This window comes from Canis lupus, chromosome 2 (assembly GCF_003254725.2).
Source record: "Canis lupus dingo isolate Sandy chromosome 2, ASM325472v2, whole genome shotgun sequence".
NCBI lineage: Eukaryota > Metazoa > Chordata > Mammalia > Carnivora > Canidae > Canis > Canis lupus.
Genome location: NC_064244.1, coordinates 32,612,212 through 32,630,523, shown reverse-complemented (window position 1 = coordinate 32,630,523; position 18,312 = coordinate 32,612,212). Strand labels below are relative to the sequence as shown.

At 43.1% G+C, this 18,312-nt stretch overlaps 1 protein-coding gene across 4 annotated transcripts in view; it reads right to left on the bottom strand.

The window, feature by feature from the left end:
* LARP4B (La ribonucleoprotein 4B) overlaps nucleotides 1-18,312 on the bottom strand; it is a 94,136-nt gene that overhangs the window by 27,767 nt on the left and 48,057 nt on the right. For all 4 annotated transcript variants that reach the window (XM_025445042.3, XM_025445040.3, XM_025445041.3 and 1 more), the window contains 3 exons: nucleotides 7,959-8,037; nucleotides 6,057-6,193; nucleotides 849-952 (listed from right to left, as the gene is read on the bottom strand). In XM_025445042.3, the coding sequence (XP_025300827.1) occupies nucleotides 849-952; nucleotides 6,057-6,193; nucleotides 7,959-8,037 (320 nt within the window). The remainder of the gene's footprint in view (nucleotides 1-848; nucleotides 953-6,056; nucleotides 6,194-7,958; nucleotides 8,038-18,312) is intronic.

Here is an 18,312-nt window from a genome sequence, read left to right as displayed (position 1 = left end):
GCCCCAACGCTCTACACAGATCAGGAGCTGACTCCATTGGAACCCTGCAGGAAGGCTCATTGTAGTCTCAGGCCACAACGGCCAGGTTTTTACTACGGTCCACCTCAATTTAAGTATCTGGACAAGCAAGAGATTTTACAGCCAAGCAGTAATGGCAGACGACTTCTCATGACTGTCTGCCACTATCAAATACTGTCATTTCCTAAGTTTATTGCCCAAGTTGGTACTTTTCAAATTAAACGATCTGCAGATCCATTTACATGAAAAAGATGTCCCAGCCTTTCACTGTGCCAACTTCTGCATTGGTCCTGGTAGGTCAGCCTGATTCAGGAACAGGCCACATTCCCTGCGCTCTTCAGAGAATCCCCCTCTTGTCATGGAGAGATTTGTTCTGAAACGTTATTTAACACACAGGCGCCTGGGTGGCTCAAACAGTTGAGTGTCCCACTCTTGTTTCAGATCGGGTCATGATCTCAGGGTCGTGGGACGGACCCCCACGTTGCGCTCTGCACTCAGCGTGGAGTCTGCTGCTCCCTCTTTCTCTGCCCCTCCCTCCATTTGCACGCACTTTCTCTCAAATAAATAAAATCCTTTTAAAAATATTTACCTAACATAAAAATATCTTATCTTAACCTGTGGGTTATTTTGTTATTTTTAAATGAATATTTAAAAGTTTGAGTACCACTCTAATAAACAAATCACACTGTAACTTACAGTGTGTAAGTCCTGGAAAGAAAGTGTTGCTGTGCATATACTTTAAAATATACCCTCCAAGAAACACAGAAGTAAACAGAAATAAAACAAAAACACACACAAAAAAATCTGAGCACCCTTCCAAGGAGACTTACTTCTACAGGAGTGGACTCGGGTATTTCACGCAGGATCACGATGCAACGACTCTGATTTGGCCTTACTTTTTCTCCCTTCTCATCCACTTGGACTAATGGTAAAGCTACAAAGAGAAGAAAAATGAAAGGTAAAATACAAATATTGAAACAAATCATTTGCATTCTAGTTACGACATAATAGGGACACTACAGTGTGATGTGCTACGTTGTATTTAACTAAACACCCTGAAGACACATATATACAGTGGGTTACCTCAACACAAACCATCAGGTTTTATGCCCAACCTGCATGTTACATTTTTCAAAACAAAGGAACACAAGAATTAAAAAAAAAAAAAAAATCCTTTAGGAGCTAGAATAAATTTAACAGCATGAAACAAGGATTTTCAAACAACTACATGTAGATCACAACTCAGTTATTAGCTTCTTTTCTTCTACAAGCCCCTAATGTAAAAATCATTTTCTGTCTTACTCTTACTTCTTATTTAGAACTCAGAAGGTACCATGTGTGCCCCAACAGCTTTTCCCAGTGATGACATCCTCCAGACCACAGGCCACGGTCAGCACAAGGAGGCTGGTGCTGGGGCAAGTGCTAACACAGAGAGGCTGGATTCCGACCTCACAGTTTCTATACACCTTCCTTTGTGTGCTGTTTTGTTTTGCTGTCACATCTGTGAAACCACATCATGCGTGGATTCCAGTCACAACACAGCATGATCACAATTGGGCGCAGAGCTGACCACCCCCACACAGGGTTACCAACAGCAGGAATGGAAGACTGAAAAAATTTCTCAAAAAACTAGAATTGAGGTTAACAAAGTTTCAGTATCCAGGACCAATACATGAAAATGAATTGTTTTTCTACATACTAACACCTATGCAAAACTGTAATAAACACATTATTTAAAACTGTGTCAAAGACAGGAAATCATCATATATCATGTCAGATATGGACAACTTGTGCATTGAAAAGTGCAGAACATTACCAAGACAAAATTTTAAAAGATATAAGTAAATGCATGCAGATACTGTGTTCAGTGAATGGAAAACTCACTATCGTTACGATGTCAATTCTCCCCACACTGATTTATAGATTCAATGCAATCCCAATAAAAATATTTCTGAAAAACTGAAACACTGATTTTAGAATTCATATGGAAATGCAAAGTTGGAGACTTCGCACCTAAGCCAGAGTGACCAAGACACTGCAGTGTAGGTGTCAAAAGAGAACACAGCCCCAGAGATAAACCCATGGTGCTGGACAGATGATGCTGACAACAGCACCAAGTACAACTTAGTGGAGAAGGGAGAGCCCTTTCAGCTAGTGGTGCTAGAACACCTGCAGACCCACATGTGAGGGGGCTGAGAACTGAGATCCATACCACAAGCCACATACAAAGAGTAGCTTCAAATGGACCAAGGACCTAAAGACATAAACCCTCAAACTATAAACTTCTGGGAGGAAACTTCCATGACTTTGGATTAAGCACAGTTTTTTTTTAGATACAACACCAAAAGCCAAGATACATAAAAGAAAAAAAAATCAATAAATTGGACTATACAAAAAGTCCAAAACTATGTTGTTCAAAAGATACTATTATTAGAATAAAAAAGAGAAGCTAGAGACCAGGAAAATGTATTTGCAAATCACATACCTGGATAACAGCATATATCCAGGAAACAGATAATGCAGATCTCAAATTTCACACACACCCGTCAAACCTCAATTATAAGAAAACTAATAAAATGGTGGTAGGTAGAGGGGGGCACGTGAATAGACCCTTCAGCAAAAATAAAAGGATTGCATAAACAAGCACATGAAAAGATTGTTCGATGTCACCAGGCATGAGGGAAATAAATTAAAACTACAATGAGATAAAATTAGGAAATCTGCAAGTAAAATGCCCATGTGCACCAAGTGCTGGCACCGCAGGTGACACTCACTCTGTACACAGGTAGGCAGTTTCACAAGTTAAAACCCCCCTACCATACCATCCCGGCTACTCACCGAGGCTACTGACCTAGAGAAACGGAAGCCTCTGTCACACTGACTTTTACATCTTAACGTAGTAGTCAAAACCCAGCAGTAACCAAAGTCTTATCAACTGGGTGAATACACCAAATGTGGTCTGCCTACGAGATGGAGTATGACTCAGCAATAAAAGGCTATAAAAGCTACTGATAATACTCAACAATTATGCCGAGTGTAAGAAACCAGACCCCCTCCCAAAAAAGGACTATTGCATGACTGATTTCATTTACACACAGTTTTTAGAAAATGAAAACTATAGTGACAAAAAGCAGATGAGTGGTTGCCTGAAGCAGGAGGAAATTCTGGGGGGTGGGGGTGGGGGTGTGACGGTATGTTCATTGTCTTGATTATGGGAGTTCTGTGCGCATGTATAAGATGTCAAAACTTGACAAACGTACACTTAAACCATGTGCAATTTAAGGTGTGTAAATTCTACCTCAAGAAAACTATAAAAACAAAACAAACAGGGTTGGCGAAACTGTGCCTCTCACCCCAGGGTCTGGAACCCAGTTCAGGTGCCGCCCCCCCTACCCTATCCCGCCCACTCCCCGGACATAAACATTCATCTTTAAGCAGGAGGGTCGGTCCTGCTCAGATCTTTATACTCTTTTACCTCTGAACCCACGAAAAGCAGAGTTCTATTTTACTCCTATCTAAACTCTATACAGAGGTTATCATCCTATACATATCTGAAATAGGCTTTGGTATTCAGAATTATGATTTTTTTAAATGGAGTCTTGTTGAAAATATAGGCCGAGTTCATTTTAGTTTTTCTGGTATTCACTGTGTGACTATCGTAATGTATTTATTCATACTCTGGTGACAAATATCTGAGTCTATTTTTAAATTAGGAATTTCAACTACATTAAGTGTAAAAGCATCTGAATCAGACATTCTGTACCCTGCAGCACTATGTACCATGCATATTAAGATATAAAGACATAATTTATGCAATTCAATCAACACTAGAATTTTGGTGTTGAACGAGCAAATATTCAAATTAAAACAAAATGTTATCAAATATCTACTGTGAAAAAAAATATCTACTGTGTATCTAATTTTATGTTGGGCATTTTGCAGATGGGGTTAAGATGCAAACAGGAGATCTCTGCTCACAGAGGCTTATGTATGTCACCCTCTCCAGAAGTACAACTAATATGCTAACTACACTCTATTCATTAGGTTATTACATGTGCACATATATTTCTATCTAAAAATGGGAGTGAAAAGAAGCAATTAGACATTAAAGAGCTGAACGAAGATGGATAGGAGGTACCACTACAACTCAAGACCCTCCCTACCAGCACAGGAAGGAAAGGTGGAGGAGGGGTGGAGAGGTTAGACAGCAGAGGGCTGTCTGTCCATGGAGACAAACGGCTCCCTGAAGCAAACACACAGGGCAACTGAACATCCTCGTGGTCTGCATGAATGACTCCTAGCCAACAAGCATCAACCGGGAGACTGGCCACGGGGCAGCCAATTCCAAGGAATGCCTACACAAAATATCGACATCTGGGATTTCTAATAATAAACAAAGAACGTTAACCAAGTAAAGTGTTTTTAGGTTAGGAAAGCCACTCGCCTTTCTAAGTGGGTCAGACAGAACCAAACTCAACTGATCCATCAAACAGATTTCTGTTCTGAACAGAATGTGAAAAACAAAGCAACACTGGAACACATAAAGCTATCTTGGGCAACAGTGGTTATAATTTGGGCAACAGTGGTTTATAACAGTGGTTATAGTTTGCTCAGTTATGAGCAAACTGTATAGACGGTGTTTGCTCATGTCTTCACTATGTGCTTACAAAGTTTGCCTAGGAACACAAAGTAGTGAACTGCGATCTGTGAATAGAAGTCCAGCTAAGTTTTAAGATAAGATGTTCACCTATTCTTCTGTTAAGTCAGATGCACACAAGAAAACATCATCACTGCCTGTCAGCCAAGCCAGAGACGGTACGTAAACACTACGGCCTACGTATCAGTGATGGAAAGTCATAGTGGTGACACAGGGAAGTGGGGCTTTGAGGCATGATGGGTGTGTCCTCACTGAAAATATTTGGGGTAGGGGGACACAGCATATACCGTGTTGTTTGGAAGGACTCAGAACAGCCCTGAGAGGGGAAGGTACAGAAATAATTCATCTGGTACTTGCAGTCCTGTTACAGAAAGTGACTTTTTATAATTAAAACAATCCCTAAAATTAAAAAGATACCCGATATTTATATTTAATATAAAATATTATATGAATTTATATAATAATATATTTATAAATATAATTTATAAGTTTATATACTGTTTTTTATTTTTTATATTTCTATACTTATAAATAAGTACATATTCATATACACTTACAACATATATTATATAATATATATTTATATTATAAATATTTATCTTTATAATATAAATTATATTATATATAATATTTGTATATTATATAAATAATCATGTATATTTAATTTAAAACTCATTCCCCAGTGATGCCATGCTTGGTGGTGGCAGGTAAGGGTGGAAGCATTATAAAGGCGCTAAGAAAACCCCGGGCAGTGATGGTTTCACTCACGTACACTGGAGTCCACCCGGACCCAGCTGTGCACTTCACGTACACGCAGTGGAGTTCATAGCATATCAGTTACAACCTCTGTCCAATGGTGACTTTCACAACATACATAAAATGGTTAGGTTGTAGACACCTCAACACAGCTTACAAGCCCATACTCCCTGAACCTCTGTGGGTCTCTGACAGGATGTTTAAACCTCCCTCTGATGTTGCCAAATGTCCCAGAAATAACTTCATTCACAACACCCTTTTAAAGTAAAACAGTAATATTTCACCAAAACTTTAGCAGGAAGTTGAAATTTAAAGAAGGCCTTTTTGGTGTTAGAATGCTAATGAGAACGTGTTGTACTTTACGTTAAACACCAGCATTTACTGTACTTTTCAGCAACATCCCAGCCGTCATCGTCTCTGCAGAAGCCTGTCTTCACCCCAGCCCTGTGATCTGCGACATCCTGGGTCTGAGGTATGTAGCCCTTCGATGCACCTCCCCAGCCACAGGGACCAGAAAAACCAGGAAGGTGTGGGACGACCCTGCCTGTCGTCAAGTACCTCAGCACTAAACGACTATGGGACCTGAAGGCCAGGTCCGAGTCAGCCCACACTGCCGTATACTTACACCGCAGCACTTCCACAATCAAGTTCATGTCCGTACTGAGCTTCTTGACGTGGTCCAGGTTAGCTACCGTGGTGATTGGCACATACTGATCGCTGTCCATCTGCGATATGAGGTACATGTCACTAGCAAGGTTCTCCCTGCACAGAGAAGACAACAGCTTTTAATTAATCCTTCTTTAAAAGGAAGCTTCCAAACTAGCATGGCACATTAGTGCTTCAGAGCTAGATCAGAGTTCGAACCTCAACTGTTTCTTGTCATCTCTCTGACCTTAGGTAAAAATTTTTAAAGACATTTAGGGAGGGCAGGGAAGCCAAAAGTACAGTGCACTTTTTATAATCACAACTAATGAGTGGGGAAACCCTTAAAACATGTATTTATAGTTCTACATGTTTGTTCTACACGGTGTTTGCCTCACTTATTAAAAATACAGTTTTGGGCAGCCCCAGTGGCGCAGCAGCGGTTTGGCGCCGCCTGCAGCCCAGGGCGTGATCCTGGAGACCCTGGATTGAGTCCCACATCAGGCTCTCTGTGTGATGCCTGCTTCTCCCTCTGCCTGTGTCTCTGCCTCTCTATCTCTGTGTCTCTCATGAATGAATAAATAAAATCTTTAAAAAAAAAAAAAAGATTTTATTAAAAAAAAAACACAGTTTTTTTAGATAAGAAAATTCAGCTGAAAGAACACAAAGCTAAGGAAACTATGGAAAGGCTGGTGCCCAGGTGGCTGCTGTGCCACCTGGAACACATGCCAGGAGAGCTGCAGCTCCAGCCAGGGGCAGCCAGAATTACAGAGGAGGAAACGGGACCAAGAACACAGGCCCTGGCATCATGACAGGTAAGCTGCAGGCACCAGCAGCTCAGGGGAAGGTGAAACACTTGCTGGTGTTTGGGCCTGTGGTGCATGCTTCTCGGAAGTCTCCATAAACAGGACAATGTGCTCAAAACATCCCAACACTGACACAGGTCCCAGTAAAGGTCGAGGACAGTCTCGAAGATCCATGAAGACGCAGATCCACAGCGGGCCATGCTGCTAAGTCCCCACCCTCCGGGAGTGCAGGAGAGGCAGGACAGGGCTGTGTGAGGTGCCAACCCCACCGCCACCTCACAGCCTCACAGCAGCAGCTGTCCTTTCAGAGCATGCCCTGAGGCAGTGAGCAGGGGTCCTAACTGTGGAGCTGTGGGCCAGAAAGGAAAGCTGGGGCGCCCCCCACCCCGCCTGTCCCATCCACACGGCCCCATGGTCTCTACAGCAGCCATCCTCAGATGCTCTGTGCATGTCTCGAGGCCGACCCGGAGAAACACTTGAAAAATTGCCATCCCTGAGCAAAAACCTTACACGTGGCCTATCAGTTACCTTCACACTCAAAGAAAATGACCCACCACCCAATCCCATCTTCCTGTATGTGTGGTCCTGCCACTTTGAACTTTAAAGGTTCTCTTCCATTTGTCAGCAAAAAGGCACTACTCAGGACAAAGAATAACTGAAAATAACAGAGCGATCAGCTGGTGCAGGGTTGCCGTACCGGGAGAACTAGCATAGGAAACGAGTCCTCAGACGTCACTGTGCTCAACAGTGTCTCTGAGACGGATGAACTGAGGCCCCGCCCCCAGAGTCTGATTCCCTGGGACTGGGGGACATTGGGTGGCCAGGACTCGAATTTCAAAAAGCAACCCCCAGGTACGGACCCATCACGATGGACCTGTGGAGACCCGAGGGAACCAGGCCCAGTTCTCCACCATGTCAGAGCTATGACTACTGCACATTCTCCATTTCCTATGAAGAGCTACACACAGACCGAGGTATCAGCTGATCTATACCCTTCCCAACAGTTTCCCATCTGTATATCATAACCAGTGCACAACACCTGAGACAGTGGCTTCTAGAAAAACCACTAGGATCCTTACCTAGATAAGCAGAATTCCAATGTCTTTTTAAGTACTTCTCGGGGGTCCTCCTGGCTTTCTGGTTGAGATTCATTTCCTCCTACATAAAACAAATGATCACCTCAGGAAAAATGGCTTAAAATTTACCAAGCAGATGATTCAACACAGATTCTCATGTTTTCAATATACACATTAATTCATCTACACTGTGCAGATAGTAATAAAATCACTATTTTACCTACTAAAACAAAAGAAATCAGATTCAAAAAAAGCTTAAAATCCTATTTCTCCTAAACAAAAACAATAGTTTCAAAAATAATCTGTAGAGTAAGATTTATTAGCATGGTTTACAGGTACTTCTTTCCCCTCCAGAAAAAAAAGTGTAAGTTTAATACCCTGTCATAATTGAAAAAGGACTTTCAGGTAGTCTACAAGAACACAGACACTAAAACAATACAATAAAAAGGAAAGAATAAAAACAAGGAAATAGACAAATTCAGGCCAAAAACATAAAGGCTGGGGATTGTAAGCACACAGGCTGTTAAGGACCATGCAGTCCCTCCACTGGAGCCTTATGAACTTGCTTTTTAAACATCCAGCCACTCAGAGCTACAGATAAGTGCTGTGCTTCAGAAACCCCACGAGAGAATACCACATAAGCAGACCCTCAACAGGACACAGAGGCTGGCACCAGCTTCTAGCAGACACTTGTCCTAAGATGCCAGATGACACAGTGGACAACGTCTGAGCATGTGTCCCGTGAGGCACCAGTCACAGACTAGAGAGGGCTGGAGGTCAGGGCAAGGCCCCGGCACCGGCTGGTACCCACACACCATGAAAGCAGGATTTTCATACTGAAGTTTACTGAGGCCCCCACCTTCCCCAGCACTCTGCACGAGGCGAGGGCCCCACTTTTAGGATGGCCAGAATTATCAAAGGCACCAAAACACTAAGAACTAACAGTTTTTCATTCACTTCTACATAGATCTGAATAATACTATATGTGCAATTTTCTGACAACAAACGCTTAAATTTTAAAAGTCAAAGACCATCAAAAAATAAGGTCAAAGTAGGGTATTTATTAACAAATAAAGACAGAGCTTGTGCCTGTTTCATACAGAGCTTTAACAAAATCCAACCCCAACTAGCAAAAGCAAACAAACAAAAAAACCCCAACCAACTCAAAACAAGAAAATAAAATTAATGGACTTGATGAAACTAGAGCTTACAAATGGCCCTTGAAACCACAATCTAATGTCATTCCTCTGTCCAGAAAGGCCTCTCCTGAGCACTCATTTAAATGCACTTTCCGCCACAGATTTCAGACATGTACGGTCTCCTGCATGCCAGTCACTACTGCAACACTGTTTATTCAGCCTCAAGAAGGCAACCTCTCAGCTCTTGGTGGGACAGGCAACCTACAGTTGAATAAACAAACATTACACATCAAGTCAGACAGACTCAGACACAAGGGACGCTACCCCATGGCACGGGGAGAGCACGCCGGGGCTGCTGTAGGCCAGCCTCACGGTGCTCCAGATGTGGCACGGAGCAGCACCGGTGGGGAGACGGCGGGCCAGCCGGGGATGTGGGGAGCGCGCTGTCTAGCAGGGGGTGCAGGAGGGCATGGCACTGGGCTGGGGGCCCTCAACACCCGGGAGGCCAGCATGTCCGGGAGGGAAAACAGGGGCCACACTAAGAATGAGGCCACAGAGTCAGGGAGGCTGGCTGTCACACCCAGCAGGCCTTGCAAGCCACAGTGAGGAGAAATCTAACCTAAATGTGACAGGAAACCAATTTACATCTTGGAGAGATGGCTCTGCTCTGCGCTGAAGATGGACAGTGACGGCACAAGAGGGAAGCCAAGAGCCTGTGTGGATGCCAATGTAACAATCAAGGATAAACTATGTTTGAGACTATTCCAGGTAAGGGTAGGACTTCAGCCAAGAACACAGGAAGAGCCGAGTTCTAGGACTGACCCCTAGGCATGCCGATCATGGCATGGTCAGGTGATAGAAGCCCCAGATTCCACACTCGGTCTGGCAGCACCACGTCACTGGAGCCCCGGAGGATGGTGGTGCTGGGGATGAGGCTATGGCCACAGTCTATCTGGACAGTGCATGAGAGGACCCGGGAGGCGAACAGCTGGTCCAGACGATGCTTCTGCTGAGTTCTGCTCAGGAAAGACAGGGTGTGCGGGCGGTCTCATTTAACGTAAGAGAGGACAGAGCTACGTGGAAGACTCCTCACACAGCCGAGGGAGTAGGGGGTCACAGACAGAGGCTGTGAGACATATAGGTGACCAGGGAGTAAAGTTCTCTTCACAATTAAGACTGACACGAGGTCATTAGCTTCTAGGCAAGAGAGAACAACCAGCGAAATAGCTGAGGATGGAGGGGGAGTGCCAGCAACGAGATGGCAAAATAGGAAGATTCCCACTCATGTTCCCCTTAGCAACAACCCGGCATCCAATCTCGGAACAAAGCACCCTATGGGAGCTCTGGCATCAGGGAGGACATTGAAACCCAGGTGCAGTCCAAGGCTAAGCAGGGCTGTTTGAAAAGGCAGACCTGCATCTAGGCAGCTGACTTGCCAACAGGCCCAGCCACAAATCCAGAAACCCTCTGCCGCCTCGGGACTTGGCCATGACCCTGTTTGGCTTCATCCGGTCCCCAGCATCATCTGGCAAGGAGGAGCCTTGCCCACCTGAGCCCGGGATCATAGGCACACAAGACCTCATGCCTGGCTGGGGAGCCCACAGGGGCCCATGACCCAGCTCCAGTCCCAATGGGCTGCAGTTCAGTTGACATACTCAGGCAGACTGCAAGTCCTACAAGGGCCCTGGAACTAGGCTCCAGCCATCTCCAGCCATCCTGAGCAGGCCTGCTGGCCAACAGTTCCCATGGAAAATGCCTGTAGTTGGTACCTCTGGACACAGGCCAGCCAACCTGAGGCTGACAATAGGTCCTCAAGTGAACCTATGACTTGGCTTCAACCTCTCCCAGCTGCACCACCCAGAGATATACCCATCATCCCTGCCCCCACAGCCCCCGGGGACCAGCCAAGATCCACAGCCAGCTAACAAGCTCACCAAACGTTGACTCCAGTTCAGACCCAGCTCCAACCCATCATAACTGCAAATGCAGAGGGAATGCCATCAGCCCGAATCCACAGGAGAACGTCCCTACCTGACAAAAACCAGTCTGTAAAGACAGGAAGAGGTGTTTGCTCCACAACTGCACAGCATTAAAATGTGGCTACAAGACTCAGGTACATAAAACACCACCCAAAGAAACTAACTGGGCTCTAAACAGATGGACAATTGGCCTAACAAAGGATTCAAAATAATCACCTTAAAGAAAGTCCATGAAAATCTAAGAGAACACACACAGAAACAACTAAATAACATCAGGAAAATGATGCAGAAACAAATAAGAAGTTTAGTAACGAAAGAGAAACCACGGAGAAGAATCAAACAGAAACCCTGGAGCTGAAGAGCACAAGACCTGAGAACTCAAGAGAGCGCTTCCACAGCAGGGTCAAACGTGCACAGGGAAGACTCAGCAAACGCAGACAGGTCATGTGACATAACCCAGTCTGAGGGATGAAAAGAAAAAACAATGAAGACCCCTGGGGAAGTGTGAGTAACGTGGCACCATGTGCTGCAATTCTGCACATGAACGCCAACTACCTGAAAAAGAGATTGAGAAAAACAAAACCATTTACAACTGCATCAAAGAGAACAAAATACTGAGGAACAAATCCAACCAAAGAAGTAAAAGACCCGTACCCTGAAAACCATAGACACTGATGACAGAGTAAGACACAAATAAGTGTTGGGAAAACCGGACAGCAACACGCAAAAGAATGAAACAGAACCTTTATTTTGCATCACATACAAAAATCAACTCAAATGGATTAAAGATGAACATAAGACCTAAAACTGTGGAACTCCTAGAGGAAAACATGGGGAAAAAGCTCCTCGACACTGATCTTGGCAACAACTTTTTGGATGTGACACCAAAAGCACAGACAACAGAAGCAAAAAGAAACAAGTGGGACGACATCAAAATAAAAGCTTCTGCCCAGCAAAAGAAACTATCAACAAAATGAAAAGGCAGTCTACGGAATGGGAGAAAATATTTGCAATAGCTCTATCTATAATGGGTTATATCCAAAATATAGAAGCAACTCATTCACACTTAATAGTAAAACAAAACAAAATCCTGATTTAGAAATGGGCAAAGGCGGGGCGCCTGGGTGGCTCAGTCAGTTGAGCGTCTGCCTTCAGCTCACTCAGGTCATGATCCTGGCATCCTGGGATTGAGCCCCACGTCAGGCTCCCTGCTCAGTGGGGAGTCTGCCTCTCCCTCTGCCCCTCAACCTGCCCCTGCTCATACTCTCTCTCCATAAAATCTTTAAAAGAAAAAAAAAAAATGGGAAAAAGACCTAAATAGACATTTTCCCAAAGATTTACAAATGGCCAGCAGGTACATGAAGAGGTGCTCAACATCACTAACCATTAGGGAAATGCAAATTAAACTACAATGAGCTATCACTTCCCACCTGTTAGGATGGCTATCATCAAGAAACCAAGATAACAAGTGTTGGTGAGGACTGGAGAAAGGGGAGCCCTCATCCACTGCTGGTGGGAATGCAAGCTGCTGCAGCCACTCTAGAAAACAGTAAGGAGGATCCTCAAGAAGGTAAAAATAGAGCTGCCCTATGACCCAGCAACCCTACTTCTGGGCATATATCCCAAGGAAATGAAACAGCTCCCTGCGCTGAAGAGCTCCTGAAGAGCTCCCTGCGCTCCCATGTTCACTGCAGCACTATTCACAGTAGCCGAGACCCAGGCCCCACGAGAGCGGCCGTCCGCAGATGCACGGGGAAGGAAGATGTGATATCCACACACAATGGGGTATCAGCCATAAAATAGGAGGAATCCTCCCATGTGAGACATGAGCCTTGAGGCCCGGAGCTAGGTGATATAGGTCAGAGCAAGGGAAAAACCTCATGATCTCACCTGTATGTGCAATCATAAAAGTTAAGATCCTACAACCAGAGAGTGGATCCATGGTTATCATGGGCTGGAGAGTGGGATCAATGGGGAGAGGTTTGTCACAGGATACACACTTGCAGTTATCAGACGAATGAAGATGTTCTGGGGATCTCAGGTACAGCATGGTGACTATAATTAACCATACTGTACTATATACTTGAAACTTGCTGAGAGAGTAGATACGTGTTCTCAGTATACCAAACACAACACTCTGTGAGGTAATGATGTGTTACGGTAATCATTTCACAGTGAATATATAATACCAAATGATCGGCACTGGGTACCTTAAATATATTCAACTTTCACTTGTCAATTACACCTCAATAAAGCTTACACTGTATCCTTACGCTTTTGTCTTTTCTACTGCAGTGACCATCCTCTTACATGATCTATCACAAACTTACTATGTGTATTGTCAGTCTCTACCAAACAAATAAAAGCTCAAGTAAAGCAGGGGCTCTCATCAGTTATATTGACAGACATATCCCAAGTAAATGTGGCACACGGTAAGTTTTGAATAAATACTTTCTGGGACAGCCCAGGTGGCTCAGCAGTTTAGCGCCGCCTTCAGCCCAGGGCGTGATCCTGGAGACCCGGGATCGAGTTCCACGTCGGGCTCCCTGCATGGAGCCTGCTTCTCCCTCTGCCTGTGTCTCTGCCTCTCTCCGTGTGTCTCTCATGAATAAATAAATAAAATATTTAAAAAAATTATTTTTGAATGGAAAAAGAAAACAGAGTAAATAAAACAAGTTTTCCAGGTGTAGGAACATCAGTCCCTAAAAGATATGACATACAACTTTCCCAGGCCCGGGCTCAGCAGGGGGGCATGCTGAATGAAGAGACAGAGCAGGTGCCGGGACAGGGTGCAAAGGACACAGGGCCTCTCAAGTAGGCGGCCCACTCACTGCAATGGTGTGAGGCAATCGCTGGCATGGTGGAAGAACCACCCCAAAGGATGAGAAGTAGCATGCATCTCTCCCTCACACAGGGCTAGAAGTAGTGTCTGTTCCCGCCAAGTGGACCAGAATGCGGCAGGTGCACAGAGTATGGTGTCCCTAGGGGTGGGAAGTACTGGCCCCAGACTAAGCACCATTCCACTCCTACCTGACAAAATTTTTTCTCCCAAATTTATTTATTTATTCCTGAGAGACACACAGAGAGAGGCAGAGACACAGGCAGAAGGAGAAGCAGGCTCCATGCAGGGAGCCCAATGCGGGACTCAATCCTGAAATCCTGGGATCACGTCCTGAGCCAAAGGCAGACACTCAACCACTAAGCAACCCAGGCATCCCCTGCCTAACAAATCTTAAAGCAAGATTTAAAAGGATCAAACTGTTTCCAAGTCAGTTAGAGGCATCCTGGAACAATAATCAAACTATTTAAAGAAACACAAAAACATTAAACACCTAACCAAAAATTACTATGAAGGTCAAGCAGAGAACTGTGACCCATTAACTCACAGTGTCCTCTCCAGGTGTAAACACTGAACCTGTGCAAATGCTTCAGAAGTCAGGTAGAAACCTGAAAAATAGTCTAAAAGACCCTAATAATAGGACTTCTACAGGTGAAAACTACAACATCTGATATTAAAAATATACTCGAATAAATAAATAGAAATAAAAAATGTACTTAATGGAATTAACAACAGATTAGACATTGTAGAAGACTAATAAACTTGGAAGATATTCCAGAAACATTCCAGAATGAAACCAAGAAATAAGAATTTTCAAAAAAACAGTGGATGGGGCATCTAAGTGGCTCAGTGGGTAAAGCGCCTGGCTTCAGCTTAGGTCATGATCTCAGGGTCCTGGGATCGAGACCTACTTCAAGCTCCCTCTCCCTCTGCTGCTCCTATGCTTGTGTACCTCTCTCTCTGTCAATCAAATAAAACTTTTAAATATGTATGTTAAAATAAAAAAAAGACAGAGGTTCAGTAAACTCTGGGACAACTTCAAAGGTCTTAATAGAGGAATAACCGGAGATCATGAAAGAAAAGAAGTGGCCAGGGGGGCACCGAGGGGGAGGATTGACATTTGAAGAAATTATGGCCAAAATCTTCCAAATTTGATGAAAACATTTATAAATCACAGATTCAAGAAGCTCAATGAACACTTGCCACAAGAAACAAAGAATGTTTTAAGTTACATCATGATGAAAATGCCCAAAACCACTGATAAAGACAAAGGGGTTGAAATAAATAAATAAATAAATAAATAAATAAATAAACAAACAAACAAACAAACAAACTGACAACACAGAATTCTACACCAAGTAAAAATGAATGTAAAATAAAGATGGTTTTGAAAACCAATCCATCACAACAGATGTGCACTACAAGAAACAACATTTAAGTCTTTTAGGTGGAAGCAAAAGTATACCAGAAGGAAGTCTGGATTTACACAAAGGAATGAAAACCACCAGAAGTGGTAACTACAGAGCACCCCCTAACAACAGCAAAATACACATTCTTCTCAAGGGCAAAAAGAACATGTACTAAGGTGGCCCAGATTCTGAGTCGCAGTACAAATCTTAATAAATTTAAAGGGATTCAAGTCAGATGAATTATGTCTCATGACTATAAGGAGATTAAATTAGAAACCAATAAAAAATTCCCCCGGAAATCCCCAAATATTTGGAAACTAAATACCAGATTTCTAAGTTACCCATGGACCAAAGAAAAAATAATAATAAAAAGAGAATCAGAGATAATTTTGAACTGAATTAAAAAAAAAAAAAGAACACAGAAACACCACCACACCCACAATGTACCAGAATTTGTGAAACTGTGCTAAAAGAGTACTTTGAAGATTTATGGAAATAAATGGCTACTTCAGAAAAAGACTGCCTCTCATCAATGAGCTCAGTTTCCATTGTAAGACACTAGAAAGAAAAATTAAACCCCAAGTAATGAAGAGAAAGATTATAAAGATCAGAAGAAAACCAAGGAAACAGGAAGGAGGAAAAACAATGAAACCAATTACTGGTTCTGTCCGACAATCAACAAAATTGACAAACCTCTACACAGATTCAAGGGGGGCGGGGGAGAGGGTGGGAGATGAGATGAATTACCAGTAACAGTAATGAGTGATGTGACATAGCTACAGATCCCACAGAGGGTGAATACACAAAGCATTATGAGCAATTCTAAGCAATGGAGTTGACGCTTGAGATGAAGTGGGCTGAATCTTTGTAAGACCCAAGGAAACAAACTCTCTCAGAAAGAAATGGGACAACCTGAGTAGCCCGACTTGAAACAAACTGTAGGGGCACTGGGTGGCTCAGACAGTGGCGTCTGACTCATGGTTTCAGCTAAGGTCTTGGTCTCACAGTTGTGGTTTTGAGCCCCACGCTGGGCTCCACGCTAGGTGTGGAGCCTATTTCTTTTCTTTCTTTCTCTTTCTTTCTTTCTTTCTTTCTTTCTTTCTTTCTTTCTTTCTTTCTTTCTTTCTTTTTTTAAAGATTCTATGTATTTATTTTTGAGAAACAGAGAGAGCACACAAGAGAAGGGAGAGGGGCAGAAGGAGAAATCAGACTCCCCGCTGAGCAAAGACACCCCCCCACATGGAACTCCATCCCAAGACCCTGAGATCAGACCTGAGTCGAAGGCAGACACTTCACCAACTGAGCCACCCAGGTGCCCAAGCATGGAGCCTATTTAAAAACAAACAAAAACTGTAGCTGAAAACTTTCCCTCACATAAAACCCTAGGCCCAGATGGCTCCTCTTCATTTAAAAAAGAAATGATAACTTCTTCCACAAAACTGCATAGAAGGGAATATACTGAACAGAAAACTGCAGACCAACAACATCCATCATGAACACAGCTATGAAAATTTTATGCAAAATTCTGGCCAATCTAATCCAACAACTAATCAAAAGCATGTTACATCATAACCCAGTGAAGCTTATCTCAGAATATAAGGTGGATTAAATACATGAGAAATCATCCTAACACACCAGAAGAAAAAAAGTATGTTCATCGCCACAGACGGAGAAAAAAGCATGACAAATTCAAACAACCACTCCTCATAAAAACTCTTGGAAATCCTAACAGAAGGGTACTTCATGAACCTCACAAAGGTCATGTGCATAAAACCAAAACTGACTTTACACTTACTGGTAAAATGGAATGTTTCTCCCCCTATCATCAGTCAGATGTTTCCACTCATGATCTGTCCACCTTTGTTTTAAAACTTTTTTTTCCAAGATTTTACTTATTGTGGGGCTCGAACTCACAACCCCAGTATCAAGAGTCACACACTCCACAGACTGAGCCAGCCAGGCACCCCTCTGTTCACCTTTGAAATGAAAGCTCAATCCAGGGCAATCAGGCAAGACAAAGAAATAAGAGGCAGAAGGAAGGGAGGAAGGGAGGGAGGGACACCAGAAGGGATAGGAAATAAAGCTGAATGTATTTACAAGTAACATGACACTATGTAGAAGACACGGTGATGGAATCCACAAAAAGTTCCTATAACTGAGACGCCTGGGTCATTCAGTGGTTGAGGGGCTGCCTTTGGCTCAGGTTGTGATCCTGGGGTCCTGGGACCGAGTCTCACATCAGTCTCCCTGCATGGAGCCTGCTTCTCCCTCTGCCTGTGTCTGCCTCTCTCTCTGTGTCTCTAATGAATCAATAATTTTTTTTTTTAAAAGTTCCTACAACTAGTAAGTGAGCTTAACATGTTTCCAAAGAATATTAATTTACCAAAATTAATTACATTTCTATATACTGTTATAATCCCAAATTAAATTTTTTAAAAATTGCTTTAACATAGCACCAAAAAAGAATATAAAATACTAACAGATAAATATTTAAGTACAAAAGATGCGGAAGACCAGTACGCTAAAAGCAAAAACTATAGCCACAAGGAATTAAAGAAGACCTAACCAAGTGGAAAAATTAAAGACCTAACCAAGTGGAGAAAAATGTCCATTTTCTCCAATGGATCTATAGATTCAATGCAATCCCAATAAAAATCTCAGCATTTTGGAGACAGTAACCAGCTCATTCTAACTTGTACGGAAATGAAAAGGAACTAGAATAGCCAAAATAATTCTGAAAAAGAACAGAATTGGAAAGCTAACACCACTTGTTTTTAAGAATTATGTACAGTAATCAAAACAGTGTGGCACTGTTGTGAAAACAGACTTAACAGATGGATGGAAAAGACAGTCCAGCGATAAACCGACATGTGTAGGGACAAACGATCCTGATGACAACACAAAGGCAGCTCAATGGAAAGGGGGAGTCTTTCCAGCGAATGGTGCTACACCGTTGCATACCTATACATGGGGGGAAAATATTGCTGTGTA